General features: G+C 35.8%; 2 protein-coding genes across 2 annotated transcripts; one reads left to right on the forward strand and one right to left on the reverse strand.

Annotated features, from left to right (window-relative positions):
* The first annotated feature begins 396 nt into the window (after window positions 1-396).
* LOC132056298 (protein RESPONSE TO LOW SULFUR 3-like) lies at window positions 397-1146 on the forward strand. Its single transcript, XM_059448426.1, has one exon. The coding sequence runs from the start codon at window positions 524-526 to the stop codon at window positions 857-859; it is 336 nt and encodes a 111-aa protein (XP_059304409.1). The 5' UTR covers window positions 397-523; the 3' UTR covers window positions 860-1146.
* Window positions 1147-3968: 2822 nt separating this feature from the next.
* LOC132056299 (chloroplastic import inner membrane translocase subunit HP30-2-like) lies at window positions 3969-8833 on the reverse strand. Its single transcript, XM_059448427.1, has 6 exons — window positions 8400-8833; window positions 6885-7000; window positions 5983-6109; window positions 4521-4669; window positions 4375-4437; window positions 3969-4285 (listed from the first exon to the last, which is right to left on the reverse strand). Exons 1-6 carry the CDS (start codon window positions 8688-8690, stop codon window positions 4258-4260), a joined length of 774 nt encoding a protein of 257 aa, XP_059304410.1. The 5' UTR covers window positions 8691-8833; the 3' UTR covers window positions 3969-4257.
* Between the last annotated feature and the right edge of the window lie 12104 nt (window positions 8834-20937).

The raw sequence follows: 20937 nt of genomic DNA on the forward strand, positions 1-20937 counted from the left end.
AAAAAATATATTTTTATTGCACCAATCAGTTGAGAGTAGCTAACTGAGTAGTTTTTTAAGGGAGAGAAAAGAGACGTTCCATCTTTTCTAATTTATGTGATCATACCAGTTACACTTTAAATGTATAATCACCAAATATTTATGACTTGTTTTAAATCAAAAATTTAACAGTCTTTTTTTTCATAAATTATATACTCAATTAAAATGTATCACATAAATTAAGATAGAATAAGTGCTAGTTTAAACTAAAGACAAATAATATGAATTAAAAAAGTATACTCCTAAATCCTAATAAGCCCTAAAAAACTAGAGATCCAAAATGAAGTAGAAACCAAAAGGCTCGAATGTGCTAGATACATTGAACCTGGACACACTCAATTTGGCACTATAAATACTCCCCGCAACTCAACAATATTCATCACAATCACAAATCAACCGCACTTGCATTTCTGTTTCTATTGGCTGAGCATTATTAGTACTACTTTTTCGTTTCCACTATTTTCTCAACTTAATTTCCTTCAACATGTTTACCACCATTGCTGTCCCTTCCGCCCATAAAAATCCCCATCACCATGATAGTGAGGTGCTAAAAAGAAGAAATGAGGAATTAGAGAAGGAATTAAAAAAGAGTATTGAGAGAGAAGAAAAAATGAGAGAGGAATTGAATAAGATATGGGAGAGGCTAAGGGTTGCTGAGGAAGCTGAGGAGCGGCTTTGTTCTCAGCTTGGTGAATTTGAAGCCGAGGCTGTTGATCAGGCTCGGACCTACCGAACCCGAATAATCAGTTTAATGGATCAGCTTTCCTTGGCCCAAAAACTTATTCAAACATCTTCAATTACCCTTCCCAATTCCCAATGATCTTTGTGGAAATTTGGTGTTTTGGGTGTTTCTTCTTCATTGATTTTTTTTTCTTTTTCCGATTGACATAAATAGTTTTTTTTTTTTTTTTTTTTGATGTTTGATACTAATTTGGCTGTTTTGTGTTGGTGGCGGCCGGTTTATTGCGGGGTTGATTTTGTTTGATTAATGTAAATGACGAGAGGAAAGATTAGGAACTCAGAGTGGTGTGTGTATTGACCTTTTGTTTCTGCCTTCAAGTTCTCTTTGGAGGTGTAATGGAAAAATTGTGTGTACATTTAGATTAACCTGTTTTCTCTTTTTATTTTATTTATGTTCTTTTGTTCTTTGTTCTCTAATTGAACATCTTAATTGGCCCAGGGATGTGACACGAAAGGCAGAGAGTAACACGATATCAGGCCATATTTCAATTTTAATGTTGGGTTAAAATGTGTTAAAGAAATTAAAGTGCCTGATATGTAAAGAGTAAAAGAAGAAAGTAACAAAACAGAGAACGTCTCCATTGGAATGAGCAATAACATTCCTTACGTACAGAATGAAGTCAAATGGAAAATACTGTTCTCTCTCTCTCTTTTTTTTTTTTTTTTTTTTTTTTGTGCGCCCATCAGACAGTAACAAAGTCAGCCAATTAACAACTTCCAAGCCTGGATAACTTTTAATCTAAGTTTACCTCATTGGAGTACTATACACATTTACTGTTCTGCGAATCTGCAGCCTAGTGTGCCAACGTTGTTTTCCTTAGATGTGGAAAATGGGTATATTTTTGTAAAATGATTTTTTTTAAAAAATTAAAATGGACTAAATTAATAAATATATGGAAAATTGATTTTTTTAATTAAAAAACACAGTTTTTAAAAATTTGACCTCTCAAAGTTTTAAAAACATTTTTTAAAATACGGGATGCGGATTTTTTTAAGAGTTGAAATGGGATTAAAAGCGGGTGAAAACCCACCGTCCTAATTTTTATTAAGTTTTAATTGTTTTATTTGTTCTTTTATAATTTTTGGTAAAATAAATATTTCATTGTTCCGGATTTTTATAAAAAAAAAAAAATCGGTTTTACATTTTTTTTTTCAAAACAATTTAACTAAATCATTATTTTTCTTTATTATGGCTATATATAGTATATCAATTAGAAAAAATGTCTTTTTGAAAATATTTTGACAAAATTTCTCATGGATCAATTTAAACTTAAGCCTAAATATCACCTCGTTGGAGTACAAATTTTGATGGACCGAATAAGTCGTGCCAAGCTAGAGTGGGTCAATAACCCTCAAACTTGAACGGATCGGGTGTTTTCTCGGATTTTTCGGAATGAAGATACAACTATATAATTAAGGTGTTTCTTAAGAAAATAACACAAAATGTGAGAGATAACATTTAATAACCTCAAACTTAAAATCGGATTATTAGGTGGATTACGATTTTATGGACTAATTTTGTCACCTCTAATTTTCCTCCTCCTTTTTGTTTACCTATAGTATCCAAATGAGCTCAAGCCGTTATGCGCATGTAGACTAATCAACTGAACAACATGTCGGAATCAAAGGACTCAATCATCTTTCAGCAGGCTTAGGGTGTAGTTAGGTTCAAATAAAGGGGTTTCAAATAAAGGGGTTCAACAAAATCTCATTCATTAGAAAATTACCGCAAATTGGGGAAAATGAATATGTATTTTTTTTTGTGTGAGGGTTAATAGAGCTTTTGATCCCTCATTTTATGGTAAATCCCTTTAATATCTGATTAACCACACTTTATCTTCAACTAATTGATGATCGAAATGCACTTTTGATCTCTTTGCTTGTGAATATTCACAAATTTATCATAATTTGTAATTGTTCCACCACTTAATTGCATGTGTTATGTTAAACTTGTATTGTTATACCATAATTGACGGAGGTGAATACAGTCCAAATATAATACATTTCACCAATGGTTGAGGGACCAAAAGTGTTATTATCTTCTTCTTTTTTTTTTTTTTTTTTTTTTTTTTTTTTGGTTTCCACCGGGCATTCGATATACGCTTTGGAACTCGACTACTTTAAATTTGCATCGAGAAAAAATAAATTATTTAAGTTATATATAAACTGTTTAATTTTTTTATACAAGGAAATATTCTAATGTAATGATAAAAGAGGTCTCATTGATGCAAATCCTTGGTGTCATCCACTGGGTGGGTTGAAAAACATTGATCGTTTGATCATTTTCGGGAGACCAAAAAGGAAGAATAACTAGCTCCTCCACTCAATTATCTTCCTCTTCCTTCTTCCCTAAAAAAATTGTGCATGCGTGTGTTTTGGGCAAGGCTGGTGATGTGTCATTTATTGAAGGGCTCCGAGAAAGTAGAACTTTCCTTCACTGTTAACACTTAGTGTGAATTTCACCCATAAAGATGTGTTTTTTATCTTTCGGTTATGGTATCAAAGTGTTTGTGATGCAGAACTAGTGAAGGCACATCTTACTGCTCTAGGATCCAACATTTCATGAGATGCATCAATGCTTATGATAGGTTGTTGATGCCTCACTATCCGATTTCCTTAAATTTTGCTTTAGCTGAGCCAAGCAAGTTTCAGCAGATATCTCATACTCTCTCCAGTTGAAAATAAGTGTTTACTTAGCCATGTTCACACCCTTAAGAAAACTTTCACTCCTAGAAGAAGAAAATTAGATATTTTAACTAAAATACCCTTAATTAATACGACTCTTGCTTATTTATTGCCTTGAGTAAATAGAGCAAATCTGAAAAGATAAAGTTAAATCCATGATGTACGTGAACACTTATTTTGAAAAAATATAAAAATGCTAAATGAACACTTATTTTGAACCGGAAGGAGTATTCACCTCAGTGGACTATTATTCATATTTTGAACGAATAGCAGTAAACAAGTAGGAAATATGATCTCTTGACCTCTTACAATTTGAATAGAAGAAAATAACAGTTTCAGATCTCTTATGTGTTTTTTTTCCAGATCTCGTGCGTCTAAAATTGAAAATCTCTTGTAAAAAGATCATAAAATTAAAAAAAATTTGTAAAGGGCAAAAAAACCATTTCTCCCATAAACAAGAAAATAAAATCAAGAAAGTTGCTGAAGTTTTAACTGGCCAACTCTCGGGTAGAAGTTAAGGTTTTATTCCCCTAAAGGCCCGAACAGCAAGGATAACACTCCAATTTTCTGTTCTTTAAATAGCGGACAAAGCTAATGGTTCTAGCTCAAAAAAACTCAACAAATAGTATGTCTGCCCTCTATCTGATGGCAAGCAGTTACATCTCAAAGAAGTTCCATATGGTTCACTGGAACGTTACAAAGCAGAACATGAAACTGACTATTTCTCAAATTACAGAATACAGTCAAGGGAAAACTTAATCTTTTGCAACTGTAACTGCAGTGAGTTCATCCTCATCTCTTCTTTTTGAGTTCCAGATCCCTAGAGCAAAAAAATCACAAAAAGCTATTTAAGAATTTTGATAACTAAGAGTTAAACAGAAAGTTACTTCACATAAAACATTATTTCACCTCTGTATACAATCAAGAATGAGAAGCCTTGGCCCAGGAGGGATCCTCACATCTCTAAGAGCACTGCAAAACAGGAAGAATGGAATGAGATTTAATTATGAGGAATGTATAGGATTAATACAGTTGTATGGTGCAACATATCTTGCCTATCAGTGAGCAAAGGCAAGGTGGTGTCTGTCAACAACCCTTTCTTGAAATTCTTTTCATAATTTTGCAGGCCAAGGCTTGACAACAGTGATCTCGTTCTGGCATAATGTGTATCTTCAGCAGGTGGTTGCGAAAACTTCCGTCCAAGCTGCATGAACCAACCAGAGAAGCTTTTAAGGACTATGAGATATCGCAGTTGGAAATTCACTCTATTCAAGATCAATCAGAAACTAGGTGCCAGCAGGGAATGATAACTGGTACTTTTCCTACTCCAAGTCCTGGAAAGTCTCTTCATAGAAGAATTCTCACTCAATCTTCAGAGCAGATGGACCTCAAAGCAACAATAAAGTAATAGAAGGGGTGTACATGTCTGATTGATCCCTAAACTCTTTTGAGGACACAAGTGGAGGACTTAAATAATATAGCCTGATTGAGATTAACTTGAACTTTTTTTTTTGAGGTTCTCCTTCAAAAAAAAGTTTCTTATTGAAGCATCAACTTCGAATTGTAAGCTTTCCATAATACTCTATCTTAAAAATAGAGGAAAGGGGAGAGAGAACATTGAGAAAACCGAAAAGCTTTGGAGGATCCAACACAACCGGATAGTTTAACCATCAAAAGGGAAGAAACCCATATTCTTGAAGAAACCCATATTCTTAATGACACATTTTAGAAGTAATTCCAATGTGTTCATCGAATACAGTGAATCACAAATTTTAATTCTCAGTTCTGATGTACATCTGTTAACTGAGAAGGGACCTAGAAATAAAAACCAAAGATGGCTGACAATGAAACAGGAACTGCATCAAGCTGCAGCTAATTTATTGTTATTCATTGGTGGAATTAATGTGACCAGGAGGTCACGGGTTCGAGCCGTGGAAACAACCTCTTGCAGAAATGCAGAGTAAGGCTGTGTACAATAGACCCTTGTGGTCTGGCCCTTCCCCAGACCCCGCGCATAGCGGGAGCTTAGTGCACCGGGCTAGCCTTTTTATTGGTAGAATTAATGAAAAAATATTCTGAAAGAAACCAAAATGAACGGCAGTACCTTTTTTTTTTTTGGAATAAACAAGAAACCAAGACATAACTTGAGACAGATGACAAGCAACAAATCAAACTGACTAGGGGATTGACATAAAATCAGACAGACACGTAAAATGGCACGAGAGTACATAGTACTGTATTGAACCAAACTCCAACAGAAAAAAAAAGGTAAAAAACAAAAAGAACTCACAACAACTTCGCCATAAGCCAGGCGTAGCATGCTCATATTTTTTAATAAGTAAGCACATTCACATTATCACATTAATAGAAATAAACTGGCCGTTCACCCAACATGTAAAGAAGTTTAGAGATAGATCTCTCGCTCTCTGTGGTGGTGGTGGTGGTGGTGGGGTGTGTGGGGGGTGGGGGGGAGTGGACATGAGTGCGTCATTGTATACTATTTTACTTCACTATTACCTCAAACAGTCCACCTTGAACAAGGGCAAAGAAAATCCCAGATGTCAAAGCATTGGGTACTGGATTTGGGCCACCCATGCCACTAACTAGTGAAAACAGTGCTCCAGAACCAAAGGCAGCTGCCATACTGCAAAAAGCAATTTATTAGTCTCCAACAGCTACAGGAAACAAACAATGTAAACTCAAAGATTTGTGAAAGAGTGGATGGAGGAGGAATTGAAGTGGATCAAAAAGGAAAAAAGAAAGTTTAAGCTTAAAAAAGAAAGCAGAATAACAAGTTTGAGATATTTGTGATCATTGAGGTGTCAATCAAGGACATCCACTCTGCTAAGTGTTTTTAAATGAAAAGGTATAAAGGTAAAGGTGTGTGAGACAGCAAATGACTTTTTAGGTTCCAGTGAAAGGCGTAAATTGGAATCTGGTTCGCTTTACCTAGTCTAGAAGGAAAAATAAATGTGAAACCGGAAATGGATGCAAGAATTTTAACAAGGGGAGCAAGGGCTGTAAGGCTACTGTAATACTAAGTGAGAGCCAACTTGGGAAAGCATGTCCTCTTTCTGGGGATGGGAAGACAGTATCCCTATTCTTAAGCATGATTATACTACAGTGTGTGGGGATCTGCTTCTGAATATCTAATCTACACAAAAGTGTGTGAAGAATAACTATGCCCTGATCCCAAACAAGTTGGAAACACTAAAGTGTATACACAAAAAATTAAATAAAATAATGAGTTCCCTGGAAAATCAATTTAAGATCGAAAAGGTGAACTACCAGTTTCCCCAAAAAAAAAAAAAAAAAGATCAAAAAGTCAACTACTTGGAGGCTTTACTTGGTAAATAAGCCTGATTATAGAACTGACTGGGAAATTCTGTCTATCAGGAATCCAGTAAAAATAGGCTTACCTGGACTGCACATCTTCCTTGCCTCTAATTCTTTTCAAGACACAAGATATGCCAGCATTAACACCAGTCATAACAGCAAAATTACGGGCCTGAATCAAGGGACCTCCTGCAAGAGCCTGAAACGAAAATTTCAATTACACTGCTTATCCATCATAAATCAGCTCTGTTCCAACTTGAAGCACTAAATCCTGGCTTTCTAGCTAAAAAACACATTTACAAGTGAAAAATTAGAGAAAAAGCCAATAGCGCCTTTCGTCCTTCAATTATTGGTAAGTTCTAATGTTGGACCTTGTGTTATATGACTAAGTACATTTAACCCTTAATTAATTAAAACATGTGTTTTTGGTCACTTTATATAGGAAATATGTAGTAATACTTAGACTGTTTGTTGAATTGTGTAATTTGTGTTGCCCTCAAATATGAAGTAACATCACAAACTTAACCTAAAATCATGGTAATTAAATGATGTGATATTTTAGTTCATGAAATTTGTGAAAATTCATAGCAAGAAGGATCAAAGTGCACATTTCAAATAATTGAAGGTTAAATATGCTTAGCGATATATTACAAGGATTAAAATCAGAATTTGCCGATATTTAAGAGCCCAAAAACATTAATGTTATGATCTTATCTGACAAGTGAATTACTTAACTTGGAAAGAACTTGTGGGTAAATAGTTCAGAAACTATACACATAACTGCAGAGAATGCAAGTAAATGATAGGAATCCGGGACAAACACAATAAATGATTATATGATAACTCCTAATTCTAGAGAATAAACTTACTACTGCGAACATAGAGATTCTCAAGAGCAATTTTAAGAATACCTTAACAGCTTGATTGGATGGTTGTTACATATTGTATTGTAAGTTTAAATACAATGTTTGCTTTGATTGCCATTTAAATTTTATATCATATCATTAACCGTTATGTAACGACAAAAGTTCCATTTTATGTAATGACCAATTTAATGTGGTCACATCGTTACCTCTTTTTTTCCTCATTTTACCTTTGCTTTTCATTTAATAATCCTGTTTTAACCTTTACAGCCTTTTTTTTAATTTTTTTTGATGACAGGGGAACCCGCAGCGGCTACCCTTCGGGTGCGCTCAAGGTAAACCCAGCTTCTGTGCAATAGCTCGCTTTACTGCCTTTTTTATAATAATAACTCTAGCCCGTACCCTACTTCTCTTTATAATTTTGTCGGATTATCCTTCAAATTGTTTATGTCTGGCATTATGTAAGTTGTAACGCGAAATGATACAATCAGGGGCGAAGCCACATAGTTCGGCGGGAAAAAAAATTGTTTATACATGGTTAAAATTATTTATGTATACATAGTAGATGTTGAACCCCCTTTGGCTTCTTTGTATGTTAATCCTGGCTCCACCACTGGATACAATCTATTCAAATGTTACAGAACAATATAATGCGATATGTTATGAAACACTATGTAACAACTATACAAGAGAATGAACAGTAAGAGTTGAACGTAAAAAATCTAAAAAACGGACCTGGGCTTGTTGAAAAGAGGCCATAGCTTGGGGATTAAGATTAGCAGCAGGTGGAGGAGTAGGCAAAGATGAAGAGACATCTTGTGTAAGTGTTCCCATAAATCCACCAATTGCAGCACCTTGTAACCCACTCGTTGCTGTCACAACAGCAGCTTCAACAGGAAGTGACTGTTTCGATAGCCATCCCTTGAAGTTAGTTTCCAATTCCTTGAACTTGTTTTGCAACTGAGTTATTGGATTTTGATTGCTATTCGGCATTTCTACTATAACTCCTTGCCTTCCTTCACCCATTGGAATTGACAAATTTTAGCCCCTTTTCTCTACGTTTGAAATGAAATGGAGAAAGGGGGGTTTTTGAGAGTTGGGTGGATAACGTAACAAGGTGGGTTTTCGATTTTATTCCCGTTTTCGCCCTTAAACCCTTATCTTTGCTAAATGACAAAACTTTTCACTCTTCTATCTCCTCAATTAAAATTTTGATAAATACCGAAAAATCGAATCGAATCGAATTGAACTGAAACTTCAACAAACTGAACCGAATCAAATTAGTTTGGTTCGGTGTTTGGTGTCCATCATCAAAAAACCGAAACTGAAATAGCCGAACCGAAGTTTGATAAAACCGAACCGAAAAATCGAATGCGCACCGAAATTTAATACATTACCCAAAAAAAATTAAAATAGCCCAGGCTCATTAAGTTTAAAGCAAAAAAAACTCAATTGTAATAAGTCCTTTTTTTTGCATTTGTATCCCTAATTTTCCACTTCAATTGAAAATTTCAAATATTCTTAACAAAGAAAGGTAACTAGGATGTCTATTTAGGATTAATGTATGTCCTTTATGTGTTTTCTCAATTATTCTTACGGTATGTATATAACACCTAGTAATCCTATGTCATGATTATAGTTTTTACATTTCTTGTGTATCCTTGTTTGTTTGATTTTGATTTCAATTTATCGGTTTATATTTTGTTGCTTTTGAGAATATGAATTAGTGTCGATGGAATCGCTTCTAATATTATATTAAAAAAACCGAATTGAAAAAAAATCGAAACCGAACCGAACTTTAAAAAACCGAAACCGAAAGAACCGAACCGAACTAGTTTGGTACGGTGTTTGGTGTCCACCTTCAAAAAACCGAACCCGAAATAGCTAAATCGAAGTTTGATAAAATTGAACCGAAAAACCGAACGCCCACCTCTATCCCCAATTTGTTTCTTTTTTCTATTTTCTACCTAAGACAATTTTGCTTTTTTTTTTTTTTTTTGGCCCCAGTAATATTGTTCTACATCAAATTTTCGTTGCATACTTTTGGTTGTAGGTATACTAATAAAATGCGTCACAAAAATAAGATAGAGAACTTACCTAATAAGTGTTATACTATAAAAAAAGGATTTTTTTTATTTAATTAGCCCAACATAAAATATTACGCCTCGTAGACAGATTTCAGTTTATACAATACTCCTTCTGGATCAAAAGAAGAGTCCACTTAGCTTTTTTTCTTGGATAAAAAAAAAAGAGTCCACTTAGCAAATTAAGAAAGAATTAATCTTATTTTTCCATATTTGCCCCTATTAAGTGTTATATGATCAAATTCCAATGCCTATTTAATTAGGAGTCAAATTACCTATTTTTGTCTAGGAGTTAGTATTTTCTTAAGGGGTATGCAAATAGCTAAGTGGACTCTTTTTTTGATCCGGAGGGAGTATTATACAACATTCTACCCTGGGAAAACATTATAGATAATGTATCAACCATGTATAAAAGTGTATAATCAATGGGAACTTAGTTCGATTAATTGTACAAAATCAATCCTTGTTTGACTAGTATTTGAACTTTCAAAGCGTAAGTGTGGACATTCATGTGAATGCAAGGAGACACAATGCAACAATCGTGATACAAAGAAACATAAGGTATACAAATGCATAGTTCATTAAATGAAACTTCACAATTTTATAGTTATCCAGAAGAATTAACTATGTTGTTGATTATTAACTGTGATCACCAATAAAGACTTCCAAACTAGGCACTAAGATCTCACATTTGCGCATATACACGATTTGTTAACAACGACGCTAGGAAACACACACTCTGCTACAGTTGCTCCACCTTCACCCCCACCTGCTTTTGTCTCCCACCTGTTCAAAAATCATCCTAGCTTTATGTTTCTCCGGGGGATAACAAGCATAACTCTGATGTTTACAGAAAAACCCACTTTATGTCACAATGCCTTCTACAGATCTCAAGACCGCCAAGCTCATCAAGAGGAACATCACTGAAGAAGAAACCTCTGCTTTCGGTTTTATTGTATTGTTCTCGGATGATTTTATCATTTTTTTGTGGCCATAAAATTTTGGAGGCCTAAAGCATAGGCTTACTAGCCTTACCCGAACCACACCTATTATGTGTAATAGTTTATAGAAAATGTTTATACACAAATATGAACTAAATCGGATAACTAACTCAAAATATGGGTAAAGCATGTAAATATTTTCTGCCAATAGACATAGAGCGTAATTTTTCCTAAAAAAACTCTCTAAAATGCAGGAAGATACTCCTAATCCATCAAATTCTCATAATAAATTCCAACAAATTACTACAAATCATGGAGCTCTGCAGGTTGAAGAAATTATTGCAAATCCAAAACCTTCCTTTGCTCAAGCTTGTGCTATACTACTTCAAAAGATTCACACCTCCAAGATGCTTTTGTCATAAAAAGTTTAGATCTTGGGGATGAGATTACACCTCAATCAAATACATACGCTTTTGTACCACTGTCCACAAAGGATAAATTCAGTCTTTATTTGTCATGGAAATTCTCAGTTATCATCAAACTATTTGGAAAAATAACTTATCATCAATTACTCTAAAATAAAATCCAATCCCTATGGAAGTCGGCTGAGCGTTCTCCCTTATGGATCTGTGCAATGAATTTTTCTTAATCAAATTCATTAAGGCGGAGAACATGTTACATGTCCTTCATGACGGACTTTGGTTTGATTTCTTACGATTAGGAGATGGGTGTCTAAATTTACCTCTTCTACAGCTCAATTAACCTACTCAGCTATATGGGCTAGATTACCGAAATTGCCTACAGAATTCTATGTTTGGAAAATACTTCGCAATATAGGAGATTTCATTGGTTCACTCCTAAAAGTTGATGCTTGTACTTCCTCAAATACGAGATGAATATATGCTCGTATATGTATTGAAGTGTTACGTGATCAGAAGTCATTGAAGACTCATGTTTGGATAGGCGGCTATCGTCAACAAATCCTTTATGAAGGATTAAATACATTATGTGTCAATTGTGATCGGTTAGGACATTTAGCACCATCTTAAATCTAGTTCTACTGCTGATCATAATCAAAATTCTACAACTCTGATGAAGCATGTTGTGTATAAAGAGACAATACCATCTGGGAATGAGGAGCAAGGATAGATCATTAATTGTTACATACACAACGAGAAATAACTGGCAGAATATGAATTCATCCTCAAATCATGGGCTACTATCAATGGACTCTAATGAACCAAGGAAGCAATCCACACAGAATCAGACGCAATCAAGGGATTTGACAGGCATTTGATCATTTTGCTGAATAATCTATTTGTTCATCATGTTTATCGGGAGCAAAACTTTTTAGCTGACAAACTAGTAAAGATAGGAATAGAATCAACGAGCATGGATGTAACTTCACTACAACTTTTTGAACAACCTTCAACTCTTGTAATGGACAACCTTGAAGCTGATAGAACATGAACATGCTTCTTGCGAAAGTTTAAAAGAAATGACGCTTCATCGTTATGTAATAGACAGCGTACAACCACTTTTGTTTCTCATGTAAATATTGGTACTATTACTACTACATCTGCTCCTATTACTTTGAGTGCGCAACTTAATTGACCCAAAAACTAAGCAAGTGAACCAAAATACCCACTAAAAAAAAGTTACAATACTACCTTTTGCACAGTAAATTCATGCGCAATAGGGGTTAATTATTTACTATTTACAACACTATGCTCGCTTTTGACAGCTTTATATGACACACTTATAGTGCGCAACATTTTGACCGCAAAATATGACACACCTATATAACGGAACTTTTAATAACTCTTTTAATTAAGAACTTTTATATAACTCATTCGGTTAAAAAAAACTCACATTTTAAAAATGTCTAATTCAAGATGCTTCATTAAAAAAAAAATACATCATTCATTACAAGAAGAAAATACTTAAGATTCATAATTCAAGACAATTCGAATACATCAAGAAGAATTAAAATACATTCATAAAATCATGAGGTTCTTCAACCACTAGAGGCTCTTCCACTACGAGAGGTTCTTCCACCACCAGAGGTACTTGCACTACCACAGCCCTGTAGGTTACACTAACATGAGAACACGGCATGTGGTATGATTGCCACTTACCACAACTACATGTTCTCGTCATCTCATAAACGGTATGAATGTTGCCTCCCCGACCTTGGTAATAACCTGTCCTGACTTCAAACACATGTTCAGCATAGTTATACTCTACCATCTTGTGTAGCTCACATTTTTTCCTATGATGCTCGAACATTTTTGTAGGATTTGGCATCCATTTCCCACCATCTGTGTTATATCCCGCATTTTGTGCGTTGGAATATTTCGAGATCGAGTAAATTGAAGAAAATAAGTTCGACGAAAATTTGGGAAATGCTGGGCGAATTTTTAAGTCAACTATGGAGGCGCATATCTCATAGTATATGTGGAGTTTTAAGGTGTTTTAAAAGCCTAAAATGAAGTTCGTCGAGTCTAGTTTGTAATGCAACAAACCGTTCATTGATAGGACATCGGAGTAGAGAATTATAGACGTTACAAACTGAACGATCGACGCGAACGATAATCCGTGTACCGCTACGACGCTACGATGCGCTACAAGATGCTACGATCTTTGCCCCTCGTAGCTGATCTTTACTAACTTGTAGCTACGATGACGTTGGCGATTTTAAAGGGACGAACCTTATTTTTTTCGGCAGAAAAACGGTTCCAAAACTTTCCGGAAAATTCGGCAAAAAAAGAAGAGAGAGGAAAACACCAAGAGAAAGAGAAGAGAAAAGGAAAGGGAAAAAAAAAATTCAAGCCATCCAATGTTGATCCAAAAATTCCTCTCTTCTTGAATTCTTATCATGTTCAAGACTCTCTTCAATATGGTATAGTTATTTGAGCAAGAAAATCATTTTTGTGGCAAGTGGGAAGTTGAAGAAAAGGTAAGAATTCTCATTCTTTTATGTGTTATGGAAGAGTTATATATGTTGTAGTATGTAGAACTCAATGAAAATCATAGAGATATTGTGTGGTGTGTGCAAGCCGTGTGGTGTGCTATGTGTATGTGGCCGTGTGGCATGGAAAATTGGAAGGGAGATGAATTCATTTTATTTAATGTATTAGTTGTGTTGTTATGGTTTTGTGATGTAAATAGAAGGTTAATGATTCTTGTTGGCTTGAGAATGTTTGTAAAGTTGTTGTAGGAAAATTAGTGAAGTTATGGGAAATTTGTATAATTTTGGAAATGAATTGTTAAGATACAAATTATGATGGTTGTTGATGGAATTGGAAGATGGAAACATGTTATGAATATGTATGTTGAAGATTAGAAGTTTCGGATGAATTATGGTTTTGGTGGAAAACTTGTATATTTTGTATATTTGGTGAATATTTTGTAAAATGATATGAAATGTTTCCGAATTGTATTGAAGTGATCTTGATTAGTAATGAATACGAGAATGCCAATGTTGAATGGAAAATACGAAGTCGGAATGAAGGTGATGACATTATGTTGGAAAGATGACGAGTTATGTTATATTGCGTTTTATAGTGATTGTTGATGTTGTTAGCGTTGTTGTTGGGTTGTTGTTGTTTTGAGCCGAGTTGAATCTCGGGGGTGTCACATTTATAGGGGAGGTCTTTGCCGGAATTTCGGTAGCCCGGTATAACCCAAGATTAAATATTAACTTTCATGAATAGTAAGCGGTAAAGATGACCGTTTGCGCTTTTGGACGAAACGAGAATTGAGATTTGACGAGCGTAAGGCGCGGTTCGAGTATGTGAAGCTTGCTCTTTCCTTCTCTTGGCATGTCCTAAGTATGTTAGGCGAGATTCGAGCGATGAGGACGACTCTATTCCTCGGAATCCAAGCTTCATTTTGACCACTTTTCATTCGGTAGAATTGAATTGGAAATGTCTGTTTTGTTGAAATATTTGCTCAAACACCCGTAGTTCGCCTAAATGATATTGGAGGGCCTTGGATCCTTGTCTATGACCTCGCCGGTGCCTAATGACCATAGTTTGGGGTCCGCCGCCTCAATTTGATCGAGGTGGGGCCCACGCGTTCGAGAGATCTTCCTATGTCGCTCCGTTTGGTATATTTGTGTGATTTTGAAAAAGAACTTTTGGCTATCGCCCCGACTATTATAAGATAATTATTTTGACTACTTCATTGGGTTTTACAATACATTTTGACACACAAGAACGATTTCAGAAAATTATAACTATTGTATACTAATTAGATAAACTTGAAACTTGTTTTTACGCAACACCGATGTTAGTAAATATATTTGGTCATCGAATTTGGAAGGCAATTTAATTATTTATTTGCTCGTACGCATGTGATCTTGACACGTGATTATGATCTCTCGAAGTTCGATTTGATGTGTTTTCGAAGAATGTTTGAAAAAGAACCTGATTTAACTGTTGTCTTGGCTTTGAAGGAATGGTGTGCTTTGGTTGTTCTGTTGAGTTTGTAATAAAAGAAATTATATACGTATGGTTGCTTACGATTCTGCTCGTGTGTATTGTTATTACCTTTTCCGCCGAGTCCGGCCGGTATGTGTGATATTGTCCCGCGGATACTTGACGCGGGTACCACGACCGCATTTGGATACTTGGCATGTGTGTATGTGTGATATCGTCATTGGATACTTGACCATGCGGGGTTGTGACATGATTTGGATTCTTGACCGCGGTATGTATGTATGTGTAACCGTGTATATTTGTGTTATTAACCGCTGGGTTCCTGGCCGCGGTATATTTATATATTTGTGACATTAACCGCTGGGTTCCTGGCCGCGGTATACTTATATATTTATGATATTAGCCGCTGGGTTCCTGGCCGCGGTATATGCGTGTATGCATGTACGTGATATTACCGCTGGGTTCCTCGGCCGCGGTATGTGTGTGTGTGACTTGTGTATGTATGCCTAGGATGTCGAGGTAAGTACGTTGGTATTTGGACTATTGTGCTCGCGTTCGGTACTCCTTATTTCGTTTTACGTATTTTACTCGCTTTGCATACTCGGTACATATTCCGTCATCGACCCCACTTTCTTCGGGGGCTGCGTTTCGTGCCGCGCGGTACCCACGGATGAAAGCGAGATGATGTTAGCGAGAGGATGTTCCGAGCCGGGTTGGCGAGCTCCATTTCCTCGGAGTCTTCTTGCCGAGTCGAATGCTTTGTACGGTATTCGGAGTTATGTTAGAGACTTTGCGAACGATGTCGCGTGTATCGAGATGTCCGTTTGTAAACGGCTATGTAAGCCGATGTATCGGTATGCATTGTGCTATGAACTTGTGTTGATAGATTTGCTATGGTTACGAATTCGTTTGATTTGAAAAGATGAAAGGCATGTGTATTTTTAGAAAAAAAAATTTCACCCTGTGCTTATGTTATGCTTTGTGGGCCCAGTATGGCTATGAGTATTATGAGAGTCTGCGGGTTCGCTCGGCCCTAGGTAAGGGTCGGGTGCCCATCACACCCTATCGGAAATTGGGGTGTGACAATCTGCTAATATGGATTTGGCCTGTCTTGTTCTAGTCACAAACCGCTCCACAACTTGCTTGTAAGTCATTCTCACCACTGCAGTAACGGGCAGCCCCCGTGCAGATTTTAGCAAACCATTGAATGACTCAGAGCTGTTTGTTGTTAGCATCCTCCATTTCCTGTCTTCATCCGCATGTAATGTCCATTTGTCAACGTCGATTGCCTTCAACCAAACATATGTTTCTGGCTTCACTGCCTTGATCATCTCCATCCGTGCAAGAAACTTTTATCTTTATGCTCTATTTTAGCCGCCCACATCAATTTGTTTAGTGTGCTGATTTTAAAGGCCGTTTGAAAATTTGTCTTTATGTGCCTTAAACAAAAGCGATAGTAAGCAAAGGGAGGCTGCCACCCTGCCAAATTAAGCATATTGTTCAATCTGCTGTGATGTCCATCAGATAGCACGCATATGCCCATACGATCCTTAATAACATATCGCCTCAATTGTGTCAAAAACATCCCCCATGTCTCGTTGCGCTCATTAGCGGCAATGGCGAAAGCAAGAGGGAATATAGACCTATTGGCATCCATTCCTACTGCAATCAGTAGCTTAATGTCATATATCCCGTACAAATGTGTGCCATACATGGATATGACTGGACGGAAATGTGCAAAACCATCAATGCATGATTTGAATGTCCAAAACACAAAATTGAAAATATTACTGGCCACACAAGGTTGGGTGTCGAGCTTCCACTCTACAATAGTACCAGGATTTAAATTTTGTAGAGCTGCCATATACCTCGGCAACTGCTGGAAAGAGCCCTCTCATGTACCATAAATCATCTCAAAAGCGCGCCTACGCTCGAGATATCCCTTCCTCTTGCTTATCATTTTACGATATACTCTCTTAACGTTTCTAATGCAATCTTTGATGGGGATCCTAGACAAGTTTAAACAAACAAAATTTAGCAATGATAATTTAATTGATATCAAAATTATAATGAACTTGGTCGAATAGGTTACCGTGGGGTTTCGGCAACGTCAACAAGTAACACTTGAGCATTCATACTTGTATCTAAATTAAAATGATTTGCTCGATTCTCTTCCATATCGCAAGTGTGACGTAGGTGGAATTTTGTGATTATCCACATACTATCATGAGTAACAATACCCCGAAGCATCTATTGACAACCTTGATACTGTCGTCTGCAAACCAGTCTCCATATCTTTCGGGTGGAATCATCAACCCTAAACTCCCTCATTTCCTTGAAGCTATAAATTTTGACGGCCCTTTGCAATACCTTTTTGGATTCGAACATCATTCCTTTTGCAAGGTGAACTTCATCATTTACAAGATCGACCGGTTCTTTCCACAATTTTTGGCGAATTGGATCATCTTTTCTGGTGAAGACAAAGGCATCAGCACGACCTTGAAGATTGTCAAGATATGGAATCACGTCAGAATGCCACTGAATTGGGCTTTCTGCCATCGGTACGTGCTGGTGAATTAGGCTTCCTGCTAGCGGTTCTCGCTGGTATGGCCGACTTTGCATCATTTCTATTAATTGTTGTTCCTGCCTATGAAGATGACATCAACCTCATTATCTGATAAATTTACGTCATCATCAGCGGATACCTCTGCATTCGGTATATCATCGCTATCACTCGATGATGTTTATATATGATTTGGATAATCATCATCATCTAGTAAATGCCTCTTCCTACAAGAAAAATAGTAACATATTTTAAATACCAACATCAAAATATATATGGATTATTTAATATCAAGGTGATGAACCGACCGATAATGATCAATATTGTCTGGGTTTGAAGAAAGATCAACTGCACCGAAATCAATGTTTAGTACCACTGGCGAGATTCGTGAACAATTTTCACTACATAGGCAGTTCAAGTATTGTAAATACTAAACATCAAAACACTTATATTATTTAATTAATAAAAAGTATACCTACCGATAATAATCAGCTGCACCGAAATGAGATGATTGCCCAATATTACTCATATCAGGTGTATACCCCTAAAAAGATACAAAAAAACATTACTATTACTATTTATATAATAAAATAAACATGTGCTACTACACAAAATAATAATTAAAAAATGGATATTTACCAATTTTCACCGTAATTTTGATTAAATTGCTGGCTTAGAGTTTCTAGCGGCACTTGACCACTCAAAATGTTTCCATAAGAACTCAAGTCCGTATAAGTATTACCATGAGTATGCTGGACTTGAGGGACTTCCTGACGAGTCCTGGCCAAGACTTCACTATGACTGTGAGGTATCTTTTCAACATACATTTCAAGAACATTGAGGGTTATTAACCCCCTATATTCTTCCGGCGCCCTCAAATATTCCCTCAAAGACTTATCATCAATGATAGTCCACTCCCTATAAAGCACTAAACCTGGCAGTGCAATGGATATTGGATATCTGCCTATTATATATAATCCATACTTACGATTACTTTTCATTCTTTTGTGTATGGCATTGAGGAATGTTTTGGAATCCAAGGTAGTTGGAAACTTAACATGGTATTGTGGTTTAATACTATAACGAACAGTATTATTATCATGAAGAATCTCTCCATCCCAAAATAAAGAAACCTTAACAGTTGAAGGAGGAGAGGCCATTTTTTTATGAACTTTGGAGTTGATTTTTTTTTTCTTTCAAGAATTTGAAAAAAGATGACTTAAACTTATGAAATGGATGATTCTTTACCTCATCCAAAATTCATATTAAATAGAAAAAATGTTAGCTAAAAGTGAACATTTAAAAGCGATCTCATTATGAAAACTCATTATTTACGCATTTAAATATTGCGCAATATAAGTGTGTCATATAAAGCGGTCAAAAGCGAGCATAGTATTGTCAAATCAAGATGTCATTCCGAAACTCATATTTTGCGCATCAAAATGTTGCGCAATATAAGTTTGTCATATAAAGCGGTCAAAAGCAAGCATAGTGTTGTCAAATCAAGAATGTCATTCCGAAAACTCATAATTTGCTCATCAAAATGTTGCACAATATGTGTGTCATATAAAGCGGTCAAAAGCAACCATAGTGTTATCAAATCAAGGATGTCATTCTGAAAACTCATATTTTGCGCAATATAAGTGTGTCATATAAAGCGGTCAAAAGTGACAATAGTGTTGTCAAATCAAGGATGTCATTCTGAAAACTCATATTTTGCACATCAAAATGCTGTGCAATATAAGTGTGTCATATAAAACGGTCAAAAGAGAGCATAGTGTTGTCAAATCAAGGAGTAGTATATAAGATGAATGACAAACAACTCGCATTCACATTAAAAAGAGTTATTATGTCAATTTGGAACTAATTTTTTGATATTGGTTCTATTACCTGTTTTACCCCAGCAAACATATTCGAAGTAATTGGTAGGATATGGGAACTAGATGAGGATGATTTTAAATACTCAAATAATCCGAACCACATATACAATCAAGAATACAATAATACAATGAGAGCTGAGTGGAATTGGCGTGCTAGGGAGGCTGAAATGCTAGAACAAAACTTGAGGGCACTTGGACTCAAACGTCCAAAAAGTCGTGCTACGTCAATGCCTCGTGGTACACCACAATAGTTTAATTCTGCTCTTAACCGTTTTCGCAAATAGAACAATCGGATGAAAATACGTTGCCTCAGGGTAGAATTTGGTCAACATGGTTACATCAAATTCAGATCCAAGTGGGATTCGGACTGTGAGATGTCCGATGAAGATGATTCCCCGTGATCCTATTAATATATTTTTTTATAATAAAGTAGATAGGTAGGGTCATAATGACGACCCCAAGGGTACTTGGGGGTTTGCAACTATATAAGTAGTATTTCATTTGTTATTAAACTACAACATATTCAATACCGAGTAGTAGAAATGTAGATTGGTTTGTATTCCTTCCGAATGATTCGAATAGCAGTGGTGATGAAAGCTCAAATCATAGCAGCTATTCCGGTGAATCGAGTTATCTTGATAACAATGAATTCAAGATAGACGATTTTAAACCCCCACCTTCTTATAGAGCGTAATGATTTTTGCAATGTGAACTATTCAGATCCACGAGAATATTATTGCGGGTTACGCCGAGAATGGGCATATCGGCATGCCGAATCAGGATGTCTTGTTCATGACTTAGAAAATCTCAACGCTCAAATCCCAACAAGGTTCACCATGCCTCGAACTGATCCACATTCTTGCGAGGTTGTCATACAAAGGATTAGAAAAGAAAACAACAGAATGCTAGCAAGACGTTGTAGATTTTACATGCTAAAGTTAGGCAAGAACAAGCATCATCAACGGGTAGAGAACTAATATCTACAGAAAGAAGATATGTCTTAAGAAATCCAAAATATTGTTCTGAGGACGATATTGGGGACTTCTATTCTGATGATGATTAAGGGTTATTTTGGTTCACTTGCTTAGTTTTTGGGTCATTTAAGTTCCGGACTCATGATTTAGTTTGTATTTTTAATTTATAATGAAGTCATCAATTTGAAGAAAATTAGTCTGTTTTTTAATTTACTTTGATTGTTATAGTCTATTATTAATTTATATAAGCTTCTTAGAGTTAATAATACATAAAAAGTTCAACAATTCACAATTTTAAAGAAACCCAAATAAATTAGTACATAAAAGGTGCCGATTACATAATACATGAAAACGTACAACTAGTGAAAACAAAATACATAAAAATAACA

The sequence above is a fragment of the Lycium ferocissimum genome, chromosome 5, assembly GCF_029784015.1.
Source record: "Lycium ferocissimum isolate CSIRO_LF1 chromosome 5, AGI_CSIRO_Lferr_CH_V1, whole genome shotgun sequence".
Lineage (NCBI taxonomy): Eukaryota > Viridiplantae > Streptophyta > Magnoliopsida > Solanales > Solanaceae > Lycium > Lycium ferocissimum.

Coding starts and splice junctions, on each gene's coding strand:
- LOC132056298 (XM_059448426.1), top strand. CDS start 524: ATGTTTACCACCATTGCTGTCCCTTCCGCCCATAAAAATCCCCATCAC.
- LOC132056299 (XM_059448427.1), bottom strand. CDS start 8,690: ATGGGTGAAGGAAGGCAAGGAGTTATAGTAGAAATGCCGAATAGCAAT. Junction 4,670..5,982: donor TTCAAGGTGGACTGTTTGAG/GTAATAGTGAAG, acceptor TGGTTCATGCAG/CTTGGACGGAAGTTTTCGCA. Junction 4,286..4,374: donor ATTCTTGATTGTATACAGAG/GTGAAATAATGT, acceptor TTTTTGCTCTAG/GGATCTGGAACTCAAAAAGA.